General features: G+C 45.7%; 1 protein-coding gene across 3 annotated transcripts in view; it reads left to right on the forward strand.

Moving 5' to 3' along the window:
• Positions 1-25133, forward strand: part of LOC135207989 (putative helicase mov-10-B.1) — a 221559-nt gene that overhangs the window by 143174 nt on the left and 53252 nt on the right. For all 3 annotated transcript variants that reach the window (XM_064240068.1, XM_064240066.1, XM_064240067.1), the window contains exon 21: positions 24369-24445. In XM_064240068.1, the coding sequence (XP_064096138.1) occupies positions 24369-24445 (77 nt within the window). The remainder of the gene's footprint in view (positions 1-24368; positions 24446-25133) is intronic.

Below are 25133 nucleotides of genomic sequence, written 5' to 3' on the forward strand. Positions count from 1 at the left end.
GTCGCACAGGCGGCCGTAGCCCCTGTTAAGAGCGATACGAGAGGACATCCTTCTTCTGACAGGAGAGAGAGATGTCGCACAGGCGGCCATCGCTCTTGCCAGGAGAAGGCGAGAGTCTTGTTGCAGGATCAGCCTATCTCTCGTAAGGACGCAAGTTGTCGCTCTTGCAAGAGTGGGGTAGATGTTGCGAGGGACTCATCTCCTATCGAGAAGAAACAATCCTCTTTGGTTGATCCTTCTTCCTCCATGGAGATTGAACAAGAATTGGAAGATGTGTCGGATTCGGAAGATCATACGGCTGCAGGCTTATCGGATTATAAGACGCTAGCAGCCCTCTTACTTCAAGAGTTTGGAGACTCGTTAAGCCCTGCTGCTCCACCTTCTCCTAGATCTTTGTTTACGAGCACTAAGGTCTCAAAATCGTCCTCTTTCCTAAAGATGAAACCGACCATTTCTATGAAGAAGGCGCTTCGGTTTGTTGGAAACTGGTTTAAATCCAAGGAGGAGGCGGGGAGAACCGTCTTTGCCTGCCCTCCTTCCAAACTTGCAGGAAAGAGAGGCATCTGGTATGAGACGGGAGAATCACTGGGTCTTGCTCTCCCGACCTCTGCCGAAGCAGATTTTTCAAATCTTGTTGACGCTTCGAGGAGACAAGCCTTGTCATCAGCTAAGATCACATGGGGGACTTCAGAAATGGACCATCTCCTCAAGGGATTGTTCCATGTCTTAGAAGTTTTTAACTTCTTAGACTGGTCCCTTGGGGTGTTAGCCAAGAAAACTCAGGAGACGGAGTTTCTGAGCCCAGAAGTCCTTCATAGTGTCCTGTCCTGTATGGACAAAGCAGTCCAGGACGGATCAGGGGAAGTGGCTTCTCTCTTTGGAACTGGAATCTTGAAGAAAAGGACTTTGTTTAGTTCTTTTCTAACGAAAGCAGTCACTCCTATCCAGAGGTCATCCCTGCTTTAAGCGCCTCTCTCGGATCAACTGTTCCCTTCACAATTAGTAAGGGACATTTCCCATTCTTTGGCTGAAAAGGCCACACAAGATCTTTTGGCCCAATCCGCAAAGAAAGCGAGGACCTCCGTTACTACTATGAAGAGAGAGACACGTACCCCTCAACAGCCCTTTCGAGGGAGCTCCTCTTCCAGACCCTCCTCTAAGAAGAGAGGAATACCAAAAAGAGGTAGGTCTGCATTCAGACCTATCAAGAAAGCCAAGTGATATTCCAGTCCCTCAAACACCGGTAGGAGCCAGACTTCTGAAATTTTCGGAAGAATGGGCACTGAGAGAGGCAGACAGCTGGTCCCTTTCAGTAGTAACGAAGGGATATCTTATCCCCTTTCGAGACAGACCTCCCTTAACGACGACCCCGAGGGAACTGTCGGCCAAGTACAGGGACCCTGCCATGAGAGATGCACTTTTACACCTTGTAGAACAGATGTTGCAAAAGGAGGCCATGGAATTGGTCCAGGATCCGCATTCCCGAGGATTCTATAACAGTCTTTTTCTGGTTCCGAAATCCTCGGGAGGGTGGAGACCGGTTCTGGATGTGAGCGCATTGAACCGATTCGTAGAGAACACAAAGTTCTCTATGGAAACGTCCAAGTCGGTTCTTGCGGCTCTCCGTCCCGGAGATTGGATGGTCTCCCTGGATCTACAGGATGCTTACTTTCATGTCCCCCTGCATCCCTCATCGAAGAAGTATCTTCGATTCATGATGCAGGGCAGAATATTACAATTCAGGGCCCTGTGCTTCGGCCTATCTACAGCTCCTCAAGTTTTCACGAGCCTAATGAGGAATGTTGTGAAATGGCTACATCTGAAAGGGATAAGTATATCTCTTTATCTTGACAATTGGCTCATAAGAGCAAAATCGGAACATCAGTGCTTGAAGGACCTGGAGAAGACATTAGAACTGACAAAGTCACTGGGACTACTCGTAAACCTCGAGAAATCACAATTGATCCCCAGACAGAACATAGTCTATCTGGGGATACAGATGGATTCTCGGGGTTTTCGGGTTTTTCCATCGCAAGAGAGAATTGCTCGAGGCTTAGAAAAAGTCTCGAACTTCTTAGGGAAGGAACGGAGCTCAGCGAGGGAATGGCTCAGTCTGTTGGGCACCCTTTCCTCGTTAGAGCAGTTCGTTTCCCTAGGGAGATTGAACCTCAGACCTCTTCAGTTCTATCTCAGACGAATGTGGAGTCAGAAGACAGGAGATTTGTCAGACTCGTTTCCCATTCAGCAGGAGATAAAGTCACACCTGAAGTGGTGGTTAACCCCCTTAAGAAGAAACGAGGGAGTTTCCCTCTTGATTCGGAACCCTCTCCTAGTGTTGTTTTCCGATGCCTCGGAAACAGGTTGGGGAGCAACATTGGGTCCAAAAAAAGTGGCAGGTACCTGGACAAAGGAACAGGTGGCACTGCACATCAATGCGAAGGAACTCCTGGCCATTCATCTAGCCCTGGAGTACTTCGAAGCAGAAGTCAGAGGAGTGGTAGTCCAAGTCAACTCGGACAATACCACTGCTCTGCCTTACGTCCGAAATCAGGGGGGCACTCACTCTTTCTCACAATACGAGATCGCAAGAGATCTATTGACCTGGATGGAGGAACAGGGCATAATACTCCGGACAAGATTTGTTCAGGGAGTAAAAAATCTAAGAGCAGACAGATTGAGCAGGAAGAACCAAGTACTTCCGACAGAGTGGCTCAGAAGTCGGCAAAGAGCTTTGGTCCCTCTGGGGAAAACCTCAGATCGACCTGTTTGCCACGTTCCTCTCCAGGAAGATGGCACAAAATTCTGCTCTCTAGAAGATCCCAGAGCCATAGCGATCGATGCTCTCCTTATGGACTGGTCAGGCATAGACGCTACGCCTTTCCCCCATTCAAGTTGCTGGGGAAGTGCTAAGAAAGTTTGTTGCATCGAAGGGAACAAAACTGACTCTTAATTGCTCCCTTCTGGCCTTCCCGAAAACTGGTTCACAGAGGTACTGGAATGGACGGGTGGACTTCCCAGATCTCTTCCAGAAAGGACAAATCTGCTCAGACAACCCCACTTCGAGAGGTTTCACAAAAACATCCAAGGTCTCTCCCTGACTGCCTTTCGACTATCGAAAGACTGGTCAGAGCGAGAGGCTTTTCTAAGAAAGCTGCAAGTGCAATCGCTAGAGCCTGCAGGTCCTCTACCTTGCGGGTCTACCAATCGAAGTGGGAAGTTTTCCGTAGCTGGTGTAGGTCGAAGAAGCTGTCCTCTTCCAATACCTCTGTGACCGAAATCGCAGATTTTCTTCTCTTCTTAAGGGAAGAGTCGAAGTTGGCTGTATCTACTATCAAGGGATATAAGAGCATGCTCTCAGCTGTTTTTAGAAACAGGAGGCCTGAATTTAGAAAAATAATAAAGATCTTCATGATCTCATTAGGTCTTTCGAGACTTCCAAATTGAGATCTTCTCTCCCCCCGAGTTGGAACCTGGATGTAGTCCTCAAGTTCTTGACTTCTGACAGGTTCGAACCTCCAGATAAAATTCGTTCAGAGATCTTACGAGAAAATGTATATTCCTGTTAGCCCTCGCAACTGCTAAGAGGGTCAGTGAATTGCATGCTTTGGACTCTCGGGTGGGTTTTAAAAAAGACTCTGCTGTGGTTTCTTTTCAACATCTATTCCTAGCAAAAAATGAGAACCCTTCTAAACCTTGGCCTAGAAGTTTCGAGGTCAAGGGACTCTCTCCCCTCCCCTGTAGGTAGAGAGTTGGAGCGGTCTCTTTGCCCAGTCAGGACCCTGAAGTTCTATCTAAAAAAAGAAGACACAGCTTCAGGGATGTCGCCAGAGTCTCTGGTGTTCAGTAAGAAACCCCAAGAGACCTATGTCAAAGAACGCACTGGCGTTCTTTGTCAGGAATGTGATAACAGAAGCTCACAGGGATTGCCAAGAGAACTCCTTAAAGTTGCTTAGGGTAAAAGCTCACGAAGTCCGTGCAGTTGCAACTTCCCTATCTTTTACTAAGAATATGTCAATGAGAGACATTTTAGCAGCAACTTATTGGAGATGTAATTCAGTATTTGCATCCCATTATTTAAAGGATGTTAAAGTAACATACGAAAAATGTTTTTCTCTTGGACCGTATGTATCAGCGGATACTATGCTGGGACATGGAGCGGATGCTGATCCTTAAATAATTTTGTTTTTGTTTTCTTTAATGATTATGTGTAACAATATTGGTGTTGAGTTGTTTGGGTTGCTTGAAAGGATGTTTGGTTATGACTCCTTTCAATCGTAGTACTAACCCGATGATAGGATCAGGTGATCGGGATCAGTGTCGTGCTCTATGATAATGCCATTAGGCAAGGTGTTTTGTCATGTAAGTGGATAGGAACCCATTGACAAAGATCCTAAGGTTCTGTCGAGTAGGTGGATAAGACCCCTTTGACAGACCATCAAGAACTCTTAGCATGAGGTCACTACCTCGCTGAGGCTCTTGAAGCGATGCAGGCTCCTAGGCAGTAGCCATGAAGTCTTTCGCTAACACAGGTAGGAACCAAGGTTTTTTATATTTATTTACCTAAAACAACGATGTTGTTTCCTGTCTATTCAGAAAATTAGCTGTCTCTTACCCTCCGCCAAAGGTGCCAATCAGCTAAGTATATCTCTGACAGGGAAGTTGAATGTATAAAAATGTTATTGTCATGATACAATAAAGTTTTATACATACAGTAACCTCCCCGTTAACACGAGGGTTACGTTCCTGGAGATGTCGTGTTAGCCGAATTCGTGTTAACAGGGAAGTATTTCTCCATAAGAAATAATGGAAATAAGGGGGTTAACGTTCCAGGGCAATGGGAAAACTTAATCTATTTGATTTGCCAGAAAAAAAAACAATTTTATTTATATATTTTTATATACAGGTAGTCGTCTACTTACGAACTATGCAACTTATGACAGACCGACTTTACGACAGCTACAATATAATAATATACAATAATATTTAATTTTATATTTGGCTAAAATACGTCGAGCGCGCGTACGTCAGCGCGCTCATCTCCGAGAAATTTATGAAGAGAAGAAAAAACGGACCATTCAAACAAAACTAAGCATGTTTATGTTTAAACCAACATCTCAGTCTACCCGTCCCCACTACCAGTAGTACTACCACGGAAATCGGATGACCCGGACGATCCCCAGCAGACAAATAATTTCTTTTTTTTTTTTCAATTTCAAATGTTCGTAATTTTTTTATTTTTCTGTATGTTCATGGTTTTTCTGTACTGTAAATCAATTCTATCTATGCATTACTGTAGTTTGCCTTTAAATTTACAAAGAAAAAATAATTTACATACTGTTAAATAAAACTTTGTGTATTACTACGTACGTACATAGACGTGTTGGCAATAGTACAAACGGTCGCTAAGAAAACAGCAGACGATGTTTTATGTTTTATACTTTTCAGAAAGTAAAATTTTGTTGCGAAAATGGTTAAGCGTTCGTATTTTAGTTAATTCATTTTGTATTTCTGTTTTGCAAATAAATCAAATATAATAACAAATTATGCATGTTTAATTCAAACCTATAAATAAATAAAAGTATGTAATAATACGTAGTAGCCGATTGTCAATGCAAATGGCGGATAAGAAAATGTAAACAGACCAGACAGATGGTCTGAATGCCTGCAATAAAAATGTTAAATACAGTAATAAAAGTAAGTATTAATCAAGGAGTTCGAGCATGATAAGATTTCATAGCTAATTCGTAATAATAGGTACTATACATGCACATTTTTGGGATGATATAAAATGTATATGTAGGCTAGTAAGTTGTCAATGAAAATGCAAACGAACAAATACGTACATGTACACGCATGTGTTTGAATATGGTAAAAAGGATAAAAAGAAAAGCAGCACAACATGATTAAATTACTCAATAATATGCTGAAAGATAATTTACGACAGCTCTGCCAGAACCTAATGCCGTCGTAAGTAGACGACTACCTGCAGTAAAGTACGCTATTATGTTAACCAATGCTAGAATGTATTGGCTCTTATCACTGCGAGGGCTGGCTTCACACTGAGCCAGCAGGCAAGAGAGAGATGAGCGCGGGAAAGGTGGGGTTGAGTCAGACTCTCGCCCCACCTCCCGCGCTCTTGCTCTCAGCGGAAAATTCAAATCGTGTAACATCGAATATTAACGTGTTAGCAGAATTTTTCTGTATGATTTTGAACTCGTGTAAGATCGAAATCGTGTTAACAGAACTCGTGTTAACGGGGAGGTTACTGTACTTACCACTGGCAGCTATATATGATTAAAGATGGCCCACCCAACCTCCCCTCAGGAGACAGGTGGAAGAGAAAATCTGACTTAGAAAACGGGAATGGTTCCTATTCCCGCCACCCAGCGGCAGGGCGGTAGATCACCTGACCTACCTGTAGAGTGTGCCACGAAATTCGAATTTCTATCGGGGACGACGGAGTCTATAGCTAAGTATATATCTGCCAGGTAAGTATGTATAAAACTTTATTGTATCATGACAATAACATTTTGTCAAAAATTGTATTTTTCCTAACTATACAAACCTGAGGTCCTTTACACATAGTCCCACCTCATGCCACCCCTCACTCTGCATTTTCCTGGTCCTAAAGCAAAGTAGTTCTTCACCTCCCAGTCGCACAGTGCGCGCACTGTCGGACAAGCAGTTAACTGCCGAACTCCCTTGTTCGAAGCTTACGACCATTCTAGCTGCCGCTAGTTACCTTCCTATTGTAAAGGACCTCAGGTTTGTATAGTTAGGAAAAATACAATTTTCGACAAATTGTTATTTTGAAAATTATGTCTGTTGCCCAATTATGCTTGAATGGCTCCTAGGCTGGAATCCTGATCTTTTTTACTTGCTAATAGTTTCATATTCCAGCTTAATAATGATGATTGTGTCCAGGACTATGACTAGTTCCTTATATTCATATCCATGTTCACTGTGACTAGTTCCAGGCAGTCATATTGATCCGCCCTATACCCTTTTGTTCCCCATTGCTTCTCTTCACATGTCCAAATCAAGTTGATCTGAGATTTTTGTTCTCACCCCTTTGATAGCATGAATTTTAATCATCTTTGTATACAACTTTCCAAAAGTTTCCTCACTTTCCTTGCCAGTGCCAAAAAAAAATAATAGAACCTATACAATTCAAAGTACCATACAAGTGAAGAAAAGATTTGTCCATGAACCAATATGATTTTTTTTTTTTTTTTTTTTTTTAGCAATGTTTCCAGATATGTTTATTTACCCATAAAACAGTCCAAAACAATGTATAACTTTTTTTAAATTTGTGGTTCACATTGTCGTACAAGCTATAAACACAATTGTCAAAAAAAGTCTAAAATTTTGTTATCATTATCACTTCAGGGTATGTTTATTTAGATGTAAAACAGTTGAAAACTGTCAATAACTAAAATTTGATAATTCCTCGAAAAATTGGCAGTCGGTGCACCCCTTAATGGTATCTTCTGTCTTACAAAACTCATGTTTGGTGTTATAATTGAAATGCAGTAATTGCAAAATAAAAGTATGCGTTGTTGATCAGTTTTAGTATTTCCTTTGATATTAACCCTTAAACGCCGACTGGACGTATTTTACGTCAACAATTTTTGTCTCTCGGGTGCCGACTGGACGTATTTTATGTCGACATACAAAAGTTTTTTTAAAAAATTTGCGGAAAAATACTTTGTTCCGATACGTAATACAAACCATCGGTCCTTTAACAATAGGAAGTAGCTAGCGGCAGCTGGAACGGTCGTAAGCTTCGAACAAGGGGAGAACGGTAGTTAACTGCTTGTCCGACAGTACAAATCACTTTTGCTTTCGGCCGTGGGTGTGAAGGACATGTTCGTCATCGCTCTCTGCCCGCTTCATCGTCGTATGCTTTGTTTATATTGTGTTTTCTACTAATGTTTTGTTTGACTTGAAAATGAAACTGTAAGTACAGTTTTCATTTTCATTACTTAATTATGAACCAACATGGAGCTATCGCCGTAAATGCGGCGATTTCCTCTCTTTTCATGAATTGAACCCATTGAATTATGTCTCGGTGCCGAGGGCGCGCGCTGCTCGCGCCGAGTCAATGTTATTTTGGTGTGTGGGGTGGGTAAATTTGAAAAAATGTAAGGTACTCTTTTCATTATATTTTTGCCCTGTGCGTTCGTTACCGAGAGCGTGATTGCGCTCGGCACGAGCCTTTTATTTTGTATGATAGAATGCAATGAAAGTGGATTCGCAATTGCAGTATTCTTTCATTTTTCATTTATTTATTGCATAAAATTTAATTTGGATCAATCGATTTTCGCCTTACCCGGGAATTGATCCTTACGATTATTTTCTGTGAAAGTGAAATCGCAAGTGCAGTATTCTGTTTCATTCATATATATTTTTGTACATGAACTTTCCTGTCAGACATATACTTAGCTTACGTCTCTGACGTCACGACAGAATTCAAAACTCGCGGCTAACGCGACAGGTAGGTCAGGTGATCTACCTTACCCGCCGCTGGGAAGCGGGTGTAAGAACCAACATACCTTTCTTGCCAGATTTTTTCTGTCGTCGGTGTCGACCACACCTGTTGTCGGTACCTCTTGACAGTTGGATTCTTTTCTCGTTTTCGCCCTGGATTGTTTCTACGGACTTTTGGTGAAGTACCCGATCTTTTGGCCTGGCATTCGCGAATTTGTGGACAGTTATTGGACTTTTCTTTGGATTTTTCTTGGATCATGATGTCTGATGTTGATACTAAGAAAACTGCTATGTTAGAGTTGTTGTATGACTGAGTGTAAGGTGAGGGCACCGAAAGCTGCGGTAGACCCTCACACGGTATGTTTGAAGTGTAGAGGGAATGAATGCACCTTTAATAACCCTTGTAATGAATGTGAAAAGCTGAATGAGGATGAATGGAAGTCTTTGTCTTCCTACTTGAGGAAGCTTGAAAAGGATAAAGTTAGGAAAGCTTCTTCCAGGAGCAGTAGTAGATCTCGTATTAGCGAGTTGGATGTAGATAATCCTATTTTAGAAGTAGCTCCTTTGTCAGTTTCAGCTCCTGCTCCCTGCACCGAAGCCGAAGATGCGCCTTCGGAAGTGGCCTCCATGAAAGCCACCATTCGCAGTATGGAGAGGAAAATCAAACAATTAGAAAGGTAAGAGTGAATTCCAATAGTGATTTGTGCAGTGAACCCAGTGCAGTGGAGGGTGCGTCTGATCGGCTCCCTAATGCTTCAGGCCTAGACCTCTTCCAGACTCCCAGTCCCAGTGGAGGAGGAAAGTCTAAAGCCGCAGGGAGGTTAGGGAGCATCCCACGGTCAGGCGTCCCCTCGGTAGCTCCTGTTGATCGTTCCCAGGCTACCTTGGATCGCTCCAGAGAGAAATTTTGCGCCAATGCTTCTCGTCTTCGCCTTCGCCTTCTCCTAAACGAGGATGGAACTCTTCGGAAGCCTCGCGCCCGTTGAAGAGAGCCTGGAACGCTCCCTGCGCCCGCCCTTCCAGCCCTGAAGTTTTTTCGGAAGAGCTGAGGTGGAAGCGAAGAAGCGTAAGAGATCTCAGGAGTATCGTTCCCCGAGCGGAGATCGAGGCCTCGTCACCTGTTCACGAGTTTGTGAATTCTCCTGCAAGGGTGTTGGCTAACCTTCAGGCGCAGATTTCGGCTCTGGCTGGCTCTCTTTGCGTGTCTTCTCGTCGTAGGAAGGACGTCTCGCTTCCTGTAAAGAAGTCCAGGCTCCCCTCTCCTGACTCTCGCTATTCGACGGAAGCGGCTCGCTCACCTGTGCGTTCGGATTCTCGCAGGAGGCTTTCTGCTTCGGACAAGATCACATCTGCGTCTAAGCGACATTCGCCTGACAGACAGGTTTCTCCTTCGGACAAGGAGCAAAACTGCGCGTAGGAGATCTTCACCCTACAGACGCTCTTCTCGAGACAGGATCGCTCCCCTTGACAGGCGCCAAGAGCCTAGTATGGCCGCTACTCGCCTCGTAGCCGCTCCTCGTCTCGCCTCCACTCTCCGGTTGACAAGCGCCCTAAATCGGACAGGCGCCCTTCGCTGGACAGGTCGTCAAGAGCTTGTTAGGCGCGTTTCGCCTGGCAGGCGCTCTTCTCCCAGACTTTCACTCGCCTCGAGTCAGGCGCCGAGAGCCTAGCAGGCGCTTCTCCTTGTAGGCGCTCACCTAGTAGGCGCTCATCGCCAGAGATCCTCTCACCTCGGTTCAGGCGCCAAGAGCCTGGTAGGCGCTTCTCGTATGACAGGCGCTGTTCGCCTGGTAGCCGCTCTCCTGGATAGGCGCCAAGAGCCTGATAGAAGTTCTTCTTCTAACAGGCGCTCTGCGCCTGACTGCCGCCTTTACTCCTGTTAGGCTCCAAGAATCTGGGAAACGCACTCCTCCAGACAAGAAGGATTGTTGCAAGTAGACACTTTCCTGAAGCATTGTCTCCAAGACGTTCTTACTTCCTCTAGAGACTCTTTTAAGAATAGTCGCGCCTCTAAGGATCATGAGGGCTCTTCAGCTCAGGAAGAACAGGACCCCTCAGAGAAGAAGGACCAAAAGACTCCTCTGTTTCCTCCTATAAGAGGCTGACAGAGTTACTCCTGCAAGAGTTTGGAGATATCCTTTCTCCTGTGGCTCCCCCTCTCCTCTTTCGTTATTCTCCACTTCGAAGACGTCGAAGGTTTCGTCTTGTGTAAGGATGAAACCTACTGTTTCCATGAAGAAGGCGCTGAGAGGTTTTGGGGAATGGCTCCTTTCTAAGGAAGAGAAAGGGAAGACTGTTTTTCTTTCCCTCCGTCTAAACTGACTGGCAGATTGGGATTCTGGTACGAATCGGAGAACCTTTAGGCCTCGCTCTCCCTTCGTCTGCGGACTCGGACTTCTCTTCATTGGTGGATTCTGCTCGTCGTTCCGCCCTCTTGTCCGCCAAGACTACGTGGGGAATGAACGAACTTGACCACCTACGAAGGGAATGTTCCGAGTCCTGGAAGTTTTTCAACTTCCTTGATTGGTCTTTAGGTGTTCTGGCTAATAAGACCCAGACCCCAGATGCTCTGTCTCCTGAAGATCTTAACTGTGTCCTCACTTGCATGGATAAAGCAGTGAGAGACGGATCGCTGTGAAGTCTCCTCACTGTTTGGAGCTGGAGTGATTAAGAAACGGTCGGTCTACTGTTCGTTTCTCACGAAGGCAGTGTCACATGCGCAAAGGGCCTCGCTTATGTATGCTCAACTCTCTCCTCTTCTGTTCCCCAAGAAAATTATTCAGGATGTCTCGAGTGCCCTTTCAGCTAAGGCTACTCAGGACATGTTAGCCCAGGCGGCCAGGAAACCTCGCTCTGTCTTCCAACCCAAGGCCAAGAAAGAGACTCCTCTGAGACAGGAGCCCTTTCGAGGAGGACCCGCTGTCAGAGGTTCTGCAACCAGAGGACTAGACCTTTTAAGAGAGGTAAAACCTTCTCTAAGTCAGTCAGAGGGAAGAAATAGCGATCAAGGACTCCAGACATCAGTGGGTGCCAGACTACTGAAATTTGCCGACGTCTGGGCCCACAAATGGGGCAGACAATTGGTCCCTATCGATTGTCAGCAAAGGATACCTCATTCCCTTCTCGTCAAGACCACCATTGACGACAACTCCGAGGGAGTTGGTAGCCAAGTACAAGGACCCCATCATAAATCAAGCCCTTTCTCTAGCAGTAGATCTCATGCTAGAGAAGGAGGCTATAGAACTAGTGGAAAGATCCCCGCTCTGCGGCTTTTTACAACAGACTATTCCCTAGTCCGAAGAACTCAGGAGGATGGAGACCGGTGTTGGATGTAAGCGCATGAACGTCTTTGTGGAAAAGAGGAAGTTCGCCATGGAGACAACTTCCTCAGTGTTTAGCGGCTCTTCTTGTCCAGGGGGAGGGCTGGATGGTGTCTCTAGACCTTCAGGACGCTTACTTTCATGTGCCGATCCATCCTTCTTCACGGAAGTATCTACGATTCATGATGGGAGGAAACATCTTCCAATTCAAGGCCTTGTGCTTCGGCCTATCAACTGCACCCCAAGTTTTTCACGGGTTAATGAAAAACGTGGCGCAGTGGCTACATTTGGAGGGAGTGAGGGTGTCGCTTTATCTCGACGACTGGCTAATCAGAGCAGAGTCTCAAGAAAGATGTCTGGAGGACCTTCAAAAGACCCTTACATTGGCAAGTTCTCTGGGACTTCTGGTGAACTTCCAGAAGTCTCAATTAATCCCAGTCAAGAGAGGATCTATCTGGGGATTCGGATAGCTTCTCTGGCTTTTTTCGGCTTTTCCGTCGCCAGAGAGGATAGCTCGTTGCTACGAGAAAATAACGACCTTCCTAGAGAAAGATGCATGCACAGCGAGGGAGTGGATGAGTCTGCTGGGGACACTCTCCTCGCTGGAGCAATTCGTTTCTCTAGGAAGGTTGCATCTCAGGCCTCTACAGTTCTTCCTATACCAGAACTGGAGGCGTCTCTCCCTAGATCTGGAGTTCTCCTTCAAGATCTCAAGGGAAATCAAGAGAGACCTTCGGTGGTGGAACAACCCACTTCGATTTGTGGAAGGAATGTCTCTTTACATGCCGAACCCCAGCCATGTGTTGTTTTCCGACGCATCGGAGGCAGGTTGGGGAGCGACGCTCGGGACAAGAGAAGTGTCAGGCACCTGGAAGGGGGATCAGGTGTCCTGGCACATCAACAGGAAGAGTTGATGGCAGTCTGGATGGCATTGAAAGCCTTCGAACCCACGTCCGAAATGCAGTAGTGCAGGTCAATTCGGACAACACACAGCCTTGGCGTACATCAAAAAACAGGGGGGGACGCACTCCTTCTCTCCCTGTACGAAACAGCAAGGGATCTTCTGCTGTGGTCTCAAACAAGGAAGATCAGTCTTCTCACCAGATTCGTACAGGGAGAAAGGAACGTCAGGGCCGATCTCCTGAGCAGGAAGAATCAAACTCCTGCCTTCCGAGTGGACCCTCCACTCAGAGGTATGCCAAGACCTGTGGAGAAGATGGGGCAGACCTCACATCGATCTCTTTGCAACAGCAAAGAACGCAAGAATCGAACTTTACTGCTCCCCGATCTCAGACCCAGGAGCAGTATCAGTGGATGCGTTTCTCCTAGATTGGACAGGGCTAGGACGTCTACGCCTTTCCCCCCTTCAAAGTACTGGGACAAACCTCAAGAAATTTGCTATCTCGGAGAGGACAAGAATGACGCTAGTAGCTCCGTTCTGGCCCGCCCAAGATTGGTTCACAGAGGTACTGGAATGGTTGGTGGACTTTCCAAGAGCACTTCCACAAGACAAGATTTGCTCAAACAACCCCACTTCGACAGGTATCACAGAAACCTCCCCGCTCTCAATCTGACTGGCTTTCGACTGTCAAAAGTCTTGTCAGAGCGAAGGGGGGGTTTTCGACAAAAGCTGCTAAGGCTATCGCCTCAGCTAGAAGACCTTCGACCCTTAAAGTCTACCAGTCGAAGTGGGACGTCTTTCGCCGTTGGTGCAGGAACCAGAAGTTTTCCTCTTCCAGTACCTCTGTGACTCAGATAGCAGATTTCCTAGTTTTCCTCAGAGAAAAATGCGGTTTGGCAGTATCTACTATCAAAGGATACTGAAGCATGCTGGCTGCGGTGTTCAGACATAGGAATTTAGATCTTTCGAATAACAAAGATCTTCATGATCTATTAAGATCTTTTGAATCTTCCAAGAAAACTTCGAACGAAGTTCCAAGTTGGAATCTGGATGTGGTTCTTCGTTTCCTGAGGTCCGCTAGGTTTGAACCACCGCATTTAGCCTCCTTCAAAGATCTCACGAGGAAAGCTCTCTTTCTCATGGCTTTAGCATCCGCTAAAAGGGTAGTGAGATTCATGCCTAGAAGGAAGGGTAGGTTTCAAAGGAGATTCCGTGGTTTGTTCCTTCCTTCCTTCGTTTTTAGCAAAAAATGAGAACCCCTCAAATCCGTGGCCAGGAACTTTGAGGTTCGTGGTTTATCTGCCCTAGTAGGGGAAGAACCTGAAAGAACTCTTTGCCCTGTTAGGAGTTTAAAATACTACCTTCAGAAGAAGAAAACCCTTAAGGGCATTGAGGACAGACTATGGTGCTCTGTAAAGGACCCCAGCAGACCATTGTCGAAAAATGCGCTGTCTTTCTTCATTAGAAGTGTTGTGAAAGAAGCACATAGATCTTGTAATGAGAACATTTCAAGCTCCTAAAAGTCAAGGCTCATGAAGTGAGAGCAATTGCCACCTTCCTTGCCTTTAAGAAGAATATGTCTCTTCAGAATCTGATGAAAACTACATTCTGGAGATGTAATTCAGTATTCGCCAACCACTACCTAAAAGACGTCAGTATTACGTATGATGAGTGCTTCGCGTTAGGCCCGTACGTATCGGCGGATTCGTGCTGGGGCAGGGAGCTGGAACATATCCTTAGTAGTTTTTTCCCTTGTTTTTTTTTGTTAAGTGAGTTCATATGGTTGTATGAAAAATGATGCAGGTAGGCATCTTTTTTCGTTTCATAATACTAATAACTTTAGTTTGGTTAGGTGATCGGATTTGGTTTGAAGCTCCCTGCGTTGGTAGTGGACAGGTTCTGTCATAGAAGAGGGCGAACCCCCATTGACATGATCCGACTTGGATTCTACTAAGTAAGCGGATATCAAGTCCCGTTAGTAGACCAAAGAGTCTTTTCTGCTGTAGGTCACGCCCTCGCTGTAGCTCTTATGGCTATGCAGACTAATAGACAGTATCTATGAGTCTTCAGCCTAAACAGGTAAGAACCAAGGTTATTTTTATCCTACAACAGGTGTTGTTTACCTTTTTCTTTGTTTATTTTCTGTCTTGTACCCTCCACCAAGGGTGTCAATCAGCTAAGTATATGTGCCTGACAGGAAAGTTCATGTACAAAAAATGATATTGTTATTTTACAATAAAGTTTTGTACATACTTACCTGGCAGACATATACGATTGATGGCCCGCCCAGCCTCCCCTCAGGAGACAGGTATAAGAGAGAAAAAATCTGGCAAGAAAGGTATGTTGGTTTCTTACACCCGCTTCCCAGCGGCGGGTAAGGTAGATCACCTGACCTACCTGTCGCGTTACCCGCGTTTTGTTTGAATTCTGTCGTGACGTCAGAGAAGTAAGCTAAGTATATGTCTGCCAGGTAAGTATGTACAAAACTTTATTGTAAAATAACAATATCATTTTATGATAGCATCATATTATTTGGATCAAGTTTCCGCTCTTACCCGGGAATTGATCTTTTCCCCTTTAAGTTCTATGAAGTGAATTGCAAGGGCAGTATTCTGTTTCATTTTTCATATTACTTTCACTGCTGTGCGGGGGTAGGGGAAGCGAAGGTCTGCCAGGAAGTCGTCGGAAAGCTCTCCCGCGACTCCCTTGGTATCCGATTCTTCGTCTTCTTTCCTGCCCCCCGCTCAGCTTCCTCGTTGTATTTTGTATTTGGGGTCTTCCTTGCGTTCGGGGTGGGGCATGTCTTCCCCCCGTGCGTGAGGGAACCCCTCTTACTAATCTATCTGTGCTACTGCAGGTGCTACATCCGTGGGAGACGACCTTGGACAGGTATGGACCACCGCGGCGGCAGGGTGTGCCTAGCATCCACGGGCTGCTGCAGCGTCTAGCGAGGTCTGGGGCGGTCTCCACTACTACCACGGCCGCTTATGCTCTTTCCCCCCCCCCCCCCCCCCCCCCCCCCCCCCACCCCCCCCCCCCCCCCCCCCCCCCCCGCCTGGTCTACACTCCCCATGCTGTGTCGGTGACGCCGTCTGCCGCTACTAGGCCGCCGCCGTACGAGGGGGGGTTGCTGCCAGGCCGCTTGCCCCAGACTTCCGATTGCTGTTCCAGTAGTTCTCCCCTGGACCGGCCGCCAGTACCCAGGTTCCCGCTGGCTGCCGATGATTCTATGAGGCGATCGCTGGGCCTGCCGTACCTGCCGCTGATGTGATTCCCTTCTGCTGGCTTGGCTGTCCTCTCTGGGTCTACCGCTGCCGCTGTTTCCTGCCGCTCCTGAGCTGGTTGCTGTTCCTGTCGCTCCTGGTTCCTGAGCCTGTCCATGCTGGTCCTGCCACGGTATCTTCCCCAGTCCCAGGTCCTTCCGGACAGGTGCAGTCGGGCCGTGTTGCTTCGGCAATAGCCCCGGCTCCGGCCTGGATGGAGGACCTGACGACTGTCCTGCGTGAGCTGACGAGGAAGAGGAAGAAGAGGAAGGTGTCATCTTCGTCTTCATCGTCTGCTGCTGCCTCTTCCCCTTCGACTTCTAAGGCCCATAAGCGAAGAAGAAGAAGGCTGCCCTTCCCCCCCCCCGTAAGAAGTCTCCTTCGGGAACTTCTAAGGGCCCGTCCACCCTGGTGGGACGGGAGGTCCTTCTGCTGGTCTTTCCTGCTCCTTGGTCGGGAGCGGGACCCCGTCTCCCCTTCCATAAGGAAGAGATAGACGGGGACCAGAGGAGTACGTTTTAGCGGTTAGCATTGGTACTTCCTCGCCTGGTGCTAGCGGCGATGCCGCTACGCCAGGTTCCGGCTCGGTCTCTCGTTCGCGAGAGATCCCGAGTGTACGTTCTCCCTCGGGAGACCGTGCAGCCAAGTTTTGGCGCCAGAGTTCGCTCGGCGCCAATTACGCAGCACGGAGCAGAAGGCTGGTGAGAGCCGCTCAGGTGACTCTCGCCAGGCAGCGGCCTTTCTCTTGCAGCGACCAGCTGGTAACCCCGGGTTTTCCCCCTAAGAAGGCTCCTTCGGGACCTTCTAAGGGCCCGTCTCGCTCCAGCGATTCGGGGAGCTCTTCTGCTTTGGTCCTCCTGCCTCCCTCGGGAACAGGGGCCCGTCTCTTCTTTCTACCAAGGAGAAGAAGACGGGGACCAGAGGAGTACCAGCTTCGCTGGCACTTCCTCGCCCCCCTGGGGTTTTTTTTCTAGCGGTTCTGCCGCTAAAACCAGATCCCCCCGCCCTCGGCTTCTCGTGTTTTTTCGAGAAGTATTCCGAGTGGACGGTCTCCCCCCGGGAGTACCCCCAGTTTTTTCCCCCCCAGCCAAAGTCTTGACGCCTGAGGCTTCGCTCGCCGTCCCCAAGAACCGAAGCGCGGAGCAGAAAGACTGGTGCGAGGTAATGCAGACGACTCTCGCCAGGGCCAGTGGGAACGCTCCTCGCAGCGACCAGACGGCTGCTCACCTGGCTGACGTTGGGACCCGGGTCCCCCCCCCCCCCCTCCCGACTGGCCACGTGCTGAGGCGAGGAAGGGGTTCCCTGCGGCCGTCAGTACCAGCGGCTCGACGCTCGCGCGAGGACGCTCACCGGTCCCTCACGAGACAGCGAGCCTAGCAAGGTCACCTGACCGCCGCTCCCACAGGACCGGGCGGATAGGGGGACCAGCAGCAGCTCCGCTCTGCACACGAGATCGGGGCCGCTGTTCTCGGTCCACCCGCCGTTCCCTGGGAAACGGCTCGGACTAGGCTGCAAGTGGCGATCGCCTGCAGCCCTCCAAGCCCGCTGGTTCTGCCAGCGAGCGAAAGCGAGGGGGGTCATTGTCTTCCTCTACCCAGTGCCCTGCAACGTCCTCGGTTTGTACCAGGAAGAGCGAGGCACAGCGGGGTGACCGTCGTGAGGGGCATACCCCGCACGGATCCCCCGCTCACGACGCTGTAAGTACCAGGTACGATCTTCGGACCGACCAGGACGTACGCGCAAGTGGCAGGAGGAATCCGAGAGGGTCTATCGCAGTTCCTCCTCCTTAAGGGGGAGGTTCTCTGAATGCTCTTGTTCGAGGGGCTTGACGGTCCTACTCTGCAAGATGCTATGACTTCCGAGATCCAGAGGAAACTTTGTCGAGGTTTATGGCGCTGATTCGTCAGCGCAAACGACTCGGGGCGGGAAGGATTGCCGCCTCCCACCAGCAGAGCCCACGTCTCTGCTCGAGTCGTTTTGGGGCCTGAGAGGGAACCCAAACCGATGGTGGGTGTCTGCCGCGATCGGAGCTTGCCGATTCTGTCTTGAACCCAGTCTCTCTCGTCTCCGGACAAGAAGGCTCTCTCAGTTCTGGCCGGTCCGATCAAGCTACTTCCACCTCCTCTACTGCGACAGCGGCGTTTCTACGTGTCTTCGGACACCGTATTTAAATATTCCTTCGGTCCTCCTGAGAGGTTTCGACCTTGACGAGGACTGGAATGAGTCGGAGGACGGTATCGGCTCTCTCCTGTCAGGTGTCGATCAGCCCCACCCAGACGACGTTAGCAGTGGCGGCAGACCCTTACCTACAGTGAGAGTTCGTAACCCTCCTCGGGAAAGAACGTTTTTCTCCTGACGATACGTTTTCCCAGACTCTGAGAGGCGGCTGCTTCTACTCTTCTCCAACTGCTAGTTCCACTGGGAAGGCGAGCGAGTATCCAATTCCTCCCCCATTCCCTCTCTCCTTACGGCTACGAGGGAAAGGGGAGGGATCCTACAGAGATTTCTCTGTAGGATCCCACGTTGGGGACTGCGCTACCGGGGTGACCTTCGGGTCCTACCTGACGTAAGCCCCGGTCGTTGAGGAGGGATCCTGCCCCATTCTCGATTTGTTCTATGGGAATCGAGAGGAACCACCAGCCGATATCGTTTTGACGAATTCGGTGGGGGTTTCGCAGACTGCTTAGAATTCTACGGAATTTCTAGCGCATTCAGTGTTCGAGTTTTTTACGATCTCCAAACACTTAGGCGAGAACCACGGTCCAAAGTGAGCGAGACGAGAATCCCCGATATGTTACACGTATTGGGAACCTCGCCTATGCTTGAATTCCTGGAATTTCTAGCATTGGGAAGAAGACTGCTTTGCTGAAAGAAGACTATCTCACAGTAGGCGACCAACCTGGAATAGAGAAGAACGGACGGGAATATCCAGTTTTGGCTTGAACTATCGTCTTAGTATTCTGTTCACCCAATGAAGCTTTCCTTCGAGGAAGACTTCTCCTTCACTCTCTTTGATAGAGATCGAAGGTGGTCGATCTCCAATCCTTATTTTGTTTTCTTGAAGGAAAGAATTTAGGATGGAGATCGTTGTTCAGAATCCTACAAATATACTACGTATATTAACCTCGCGACATGATTCTGCTAAGCAGTTGAATTGTCCGAGGGGTAGGCGCATATCCTAGTTAATCTACGGATTGCGACTTAGACGAGAAGTATTCTAATTGAACTGCAACTCGGGGTTCCGCCCCCCCCCTGCAACCTCCCATGGAGTTTTCAGTTTCAATTTTATATACTTATTGGTTTTGTCACGACAACAACCATTTCAACTTTCATATTTACCGAAATTCGTTTCGCCTAAATATAATTGCTCGAGCATATCTTTTATGCGAGCATATCTTTTATGCTCGGTGGTTCTAGCCGAACGCATTCCTTCGTGGAATAATGGATTACCTGGCAACTCAGGATGACGAGTCAGCGAGAGCTCAGGCTCAGCTACTGCGTATTGAACTGCCTGATAGCAGCTCAGTATCAGCTGGGCCTCCGAGATGCACGGTCAGTTATGTCTCTCTCTCCCCTGCTTTGATTGACTACCGAAAAAAAAAAAACCGTATCTCTGCCCAACAATCATGGACTTAGGTCTCTGGTTAACGGGGATTCTCGCAATAATGAAGGACCATCTACTGCTGTGATGCTAGATTCCATCGCCTTCGACATTGCGAGAATTTTCAACAGAGATATCTCTTGGACTCTTTCATCTTTCTGTTTACCGCACGGTAACAGAAGTCTGTACAAGTCTCCCGCTGCATCGCATGCGATAATGCGAATGATTTTGCAGACATCTGAGTTTGTCTTCAAAATATCTCGTATTCGTAGGTGTACAACTGTTCATTGTTCAACCCGAATTAACAGATGTGTCAGAAGACATCGCCTACTCTCCGACCTGACAGCTCTACTTCCAATGTTCAGCCATGAGAAGCAGTTCTTCAGGCGGCTTTCCCCTGTGTTTTCATTACTGAAGAACGCCCCGCTTTCAATTGCAACTACGACTTCTCACCGGTACAGCAATGAAAATAGCGGTTAGCGTTTTCAGTCATTTGTAAGCCACAGGTTTAGAATCTTGAGAAATCCTTCTCTCGATTCGTCTGTGAAGACGTAGGTTGCATTCAATATCTACCTTCGTCTTCAACGGTACATAGTGTTGTTTCTCCTTAGCTGAGATTCAACAACTATGAGTGTTTTGCCTTCAGGGACCGCTGGTCTCTAGAAGGCAATTGACTTTCGCCTGTTGGGCACATGCCTTAAGAGAATCATCACCTCTCTGTCCGGCATTGGTGACAAACAAATACATTATTTGTTTGGTCTCTCGGCATAACCCTTTAAAGGCGAAGGTCACGTGACTTACTCGGATGCTTGGGACAACTTGCCTCCTACCGAACGAGTCAGTCGGCAGCTGTCAGAGCGCCCGAGTCAGTTACGAACTACGCTGTTGACTTAGTTCGGTTGTTACAGAGCAATCATTACTTCGTTTTAATAGCTTGTCACAGTACCCATACCATCGACACCCACCATGGAGTGTCGGTGTCCTATCCACTACCGAGAACTTCGCTGCATGGGGATAGGAGGATGCGAGAGACTTCGTGGCAACGGGACCAGACCAGTATGTACTGGACATCACCGAAGTAGAGAAGAGGGATAGGTCATGCGAACTATTCCCTTCTTTTTCCTCTGAGGAACTGCATGACTTCTCCTGCGAAGTCAAGCATCCAGGGGATGGGGATCCGTGACGCTCGATTTCGTACCGAACTTCGTAGCGAAGACTCAGAACCCTTCGGTCCCTGACGATTGGTTCGAGTCGTTCACAATCCCCTCCCTAATGGACTTCACCGCTTCGATGCGAAGGAGATGCTGCCTTGTCCGCAAGAACTTCTCCGTGGCGCAGGTACTGAAGGCAGGGGTCTGGTCCAACCAGACCACATGCCCCTCCTTCCTTCAATAACCTTCGTGATGACTGGCTCCTCTTCCCATCTTTTTCTTCCCCCTCTACCTGTGGTTAGAGGGGACACGGTCGTCACCTTGCTGGATAAGGACAGAGGCAGGTGAGCTACTCAACAGAGACCCCATCCTATCCCTTTCACTAGGGATAGGAGCGTATATCCACCACTTCCTCCAACAAGAGGGAGGAAGTGGATGCCAGCTTGAGACAAACCCATACTTTATGTTGCCTCTTGCAAACAGGAACAAGTTCTTGCTTGCTGGTACGAAGAGATACGCTTGCCTCTCTCTTAGTACTCGGCCCAGAGGTCTGACCATTGATCCTATGGTGCACACCCCGATCAATCGGACAGAGGCTTGGATCCCTCCCTCGCTCTTACGACCAGGGAGGCATTCCAGGGATGGACGAACACCAGTCTGTTCATCAAAAGACTCAGATTCCTCCCACCAAGAAGTGAGTCTTCCTATTGTTAAAGGACCGATGGTTTGTATTACGTATCGGAACAAATGACAATTTGTCGAAAATTGCATTTTTCCTAACTATACAAACCTGAGGTCCTTTACATATAGTCCCTCCTCATGCCACCCCTCACTCTGCGTATTTTGCATGGGCCAAAAGCAAAAGTGATTTGTGCCGCGCGACTGTCGGACAAGCAGTTAACTACCGTTCTCCCCTTGTTCGAAGCTTACGACCGTTCCAGCTGCCGCTAGCTACTTCCTATTGTTAAAGGACCTCAGGTTTGTATAGTTAGGAAAAATGCAATTTTCGACATTGTCATTTTAGGCCTACCAGCCGAAAACTCTTGAATCATGCGCCTTGTGGGATGCTGGGAGTTCATGGATCAAGGTGTTGTTTTGTTTACAATCGTTATGCAGGCGCGCAAGCGCGAATTTCTTTCTTGCCGCACTAAAAAGTATCTGTGACATCTTGGAAATTATTTCGTCACTTTGACATAATTTTTGTACCATTTTAAATTAGCTGTTACATGGAGTATTATATATGAAAATGTGCGCATTTTTATGTAGAATACAACAAAGAAAATACTCATGATTGTTGCTTTTATCAGTTTTGAGATATTTTCACATAAATAACGATAAGTGCCAAAATTTCAACCTTTGGTCAATTTTGACTCTACCGAAATGGTCGAAAAACGCAATTGTAAGCTAAAACTCTTATATTTTAGTAATATTCAATCATTTACCTTCATTTTGCAACTAATTGGAAGTCTCTAGCACAATATTTCGATTTATGGTGAATTTATGAAAAAACTTTTTCCTTACGTCCGCGCGGTAGCTCTTCTGAAAAAAATCATACATGCGATTGTGGTAATGTTTGCACCATTTTAAAATTAGCCGTTACATAAAGTTTTATATATGGAAATGTGCGCAGTTTCATGCACAATACAACTAAAAACAACCCATGGTTGTAGCTTTTATCAATTTTGAAATATTTTCATATAAAAAATGATAAGTGACAAATTTTCAACCTTCGGTCAACTTTGACTCTACCGAAATGGTCGAAAAATGCAATTGTAAGCTAAAACGCTTATATTCTAGTAATATTCAATCATTTACCTTCATTTTGTAACAAATTAGAAGTCTCTAGCACAATATTTCGATTTATGGTGAATTTATGAAAAAAATAACATTTTCTTTACGTCCGCGCGGTAACTCTTCCGAAAAAATCATACGTGCGATTGTGGTAATGTTTGCACCATTTTAAATTAGCCGTTACATAAAGTTTTATATATGAAAATGTGCGCAATTTAATGTAGAGTACAACTAAAAATAATTGAAGGTTGTAGCTTTTCTCATTTTTGAAATATTTGCATGTAAATCACGATAAATAGAAAAAAACCACGTTCGGTCAACTTTGACTCTACCGAAATGGTAAAAAAACGTAATTGTAAGCTAAAACTCTTACAGTCTAGTAATATTCAGTCATTTATCTTCATCTTGAAACAAATTTGAAGTCTCTAGCACAATATTTAGATTTATGGTGAATTAAAAAAAAAAAAACTTTCCTTCCCTCCGCGCGCGGATTCTCCGCCACAAATCTCCGAAATGTGTATGTCCCATTCTCGGAATATTTGCTCCGTTTCATATTAGGCACTTCATAGAGTTTTATATATGAAAATGTGCGCAATTTCATGTAGAATAAAACGAAAAATATTTGAAGGTTGTAGCTTTTCTAATTTCCTAAATAATTGCATAAAAAAAAATATATATAAAAAAATTCACATTCGGTCAAATTTAACTCATCAGATATGGTCGAAAACTGCATCAGATATGGTCGAAAACTGCAATTGTAAGCGAATACTCTTATAGTATAGTAATATTCAATCATTTGTCTTCATTTTGAAAGAAATTGGAAGTCTCTAGGACAATATTTAGATTTATGGTGAATTTTTGAAAAAAATATTTGTTTACGTCCGCGCGTTACGAATTCATGCATTATTTTGTGATAATATTTTCTCTGTGTTGCTTTTATCGTTTTACAATGTGTTATATACCAAAATGATCGCAATTTAGTGTACATTACAACGAAAAAAAATTAAATCTTTACCTTTAACCGTTTTGCGCATAGCGCGATTTGAATACAATTATATATGAAATTTTGTTTTTGCGCTATCATATATCGCTTTATTTATATATGATAATGATAATTTTTTTCATTTCTGATGGTTGCATACTAAACTTCAGGCAATGACAAAAAAAGGAGCCAAAAATGAACTCTTAATCTTGAAAACTAAGCGCGTTGTGATTTTTTGAAAAAAAATATTTTTTCCACTTCTGCGCTCACTCTGAGACCGCCTCGGCACACGGAAGACAATTTTTAATATACCCCTTCGGCGTTTAAGGGTTAATATAGTTTGGTTTGATTTTTTTTTTTTTTTTTTTTTGGAGGGGGGGTGGGGGGGGGGGTGGGGGGGGGGGGGGGGGCAAGGTAATTTGATTTCAATGCACCTGCTTTCTCTCTTGCCAGAATATCATTGCATTGACATAATTTTGTAGCTGAACTGGTTTGGGATTTTGGTGTACTAATATAAGCAGTAATGCTCTTATTACAAACTACCGCCACCATCTTAGAAAGCATATTTTCAGCTAGGTTTTATTTGGTCTAATAGCATGATTATAAAAAAATTAGAGTATTCATATATTTTATATAAATAAATAGATATACATAAATTTATTCTAGTACTCAACCATTTAAATATTTATTTCAGGTATATTATCTTATAAGTCTTGTTTAGTAGACATTATGCTTGTATTTAGTGCTTGTCTACAACAAAGTATAGTCATACAGGAGAATTTTTACAAAAAAGCAGAAAACATGCTTTCTATTTATATTTATTTTTTTAAGGTTTAGCAAGACATTCAGGAGTTTTGTTTCCTTTACAGAGATTCAATGTTGCAGTTACTCGTGCTAAGGCTTTATTAATAGTTATTGGATGTCCACAAATACTCCAGTTAGACAAGTAAGTTCCAAGATTCTACTGTTTTTTATAGAGAAAAGTTTCAGGGTTCATTATTGAAAATTAGTAATTAATTAAAGAAGTACTTTATTTTTTATGTCATTACCTTTAAATAGTTTATATTTTCTATAAAAAACAATAGATTTATTGTAATTAGTCAACATTAATTGAAGATTGTGTTATGTTTTATGTCATTTACTTCTGATTAGTTTATATTTTCTACAAAACTACAATAGATTTTTGTTCCCAGGTTTTAACAATATACAGAAGAGGTCCAGCTGTAAACTGAGCATGAATGAATAGCAACGTGATCATTACTTAGTGTCTTTTTAGCAAAAGCTGTTGTAGTAATTGAAGCAAGCAACTGAAAACAAATGAGTAAGGATAGGGCTTCCCTCCCTTGTAATTTGACTAAAATCATTCAGTATTCTTCAACCACTGCTGACCAGATGTCTTGCACTGTGCTCGCCATGGTTATTGTCAGGGAATTTTTTTTTAGTATTTCTTGATTTGACTGGTTGATGACCTTGCTTTTTTATTGTTGTAAGAAGGATGTTACTTGATGATTCTCCTCCTTATAAGGGTTAGTGTAGTTATCCAAAGCATGAACATATGTTTGCAAGGCCTTTGAAATTAGAAAAAGGAATACATTTTCAGTGTCCTCAGTGGGTAATTGATAAGCCTAAGGTTC

Source organism: Macrobrachium nipponense, chromosome 34 (assembly GCF_015104395.2).
Source record: "Macrobrachium nipponense isolate FS-2020 chromosome 34, ASM1510439v2, whole genome shotgun sequence".
In the NCBI taxonomy this organism is placed as follows: domain Eukaryota; kingdom Metazoa; phylum Arthropoda; class Malacostraca; order Decapoda; family Palaemonidae; genus Macrobrachium; species Macrobrachium nipponense.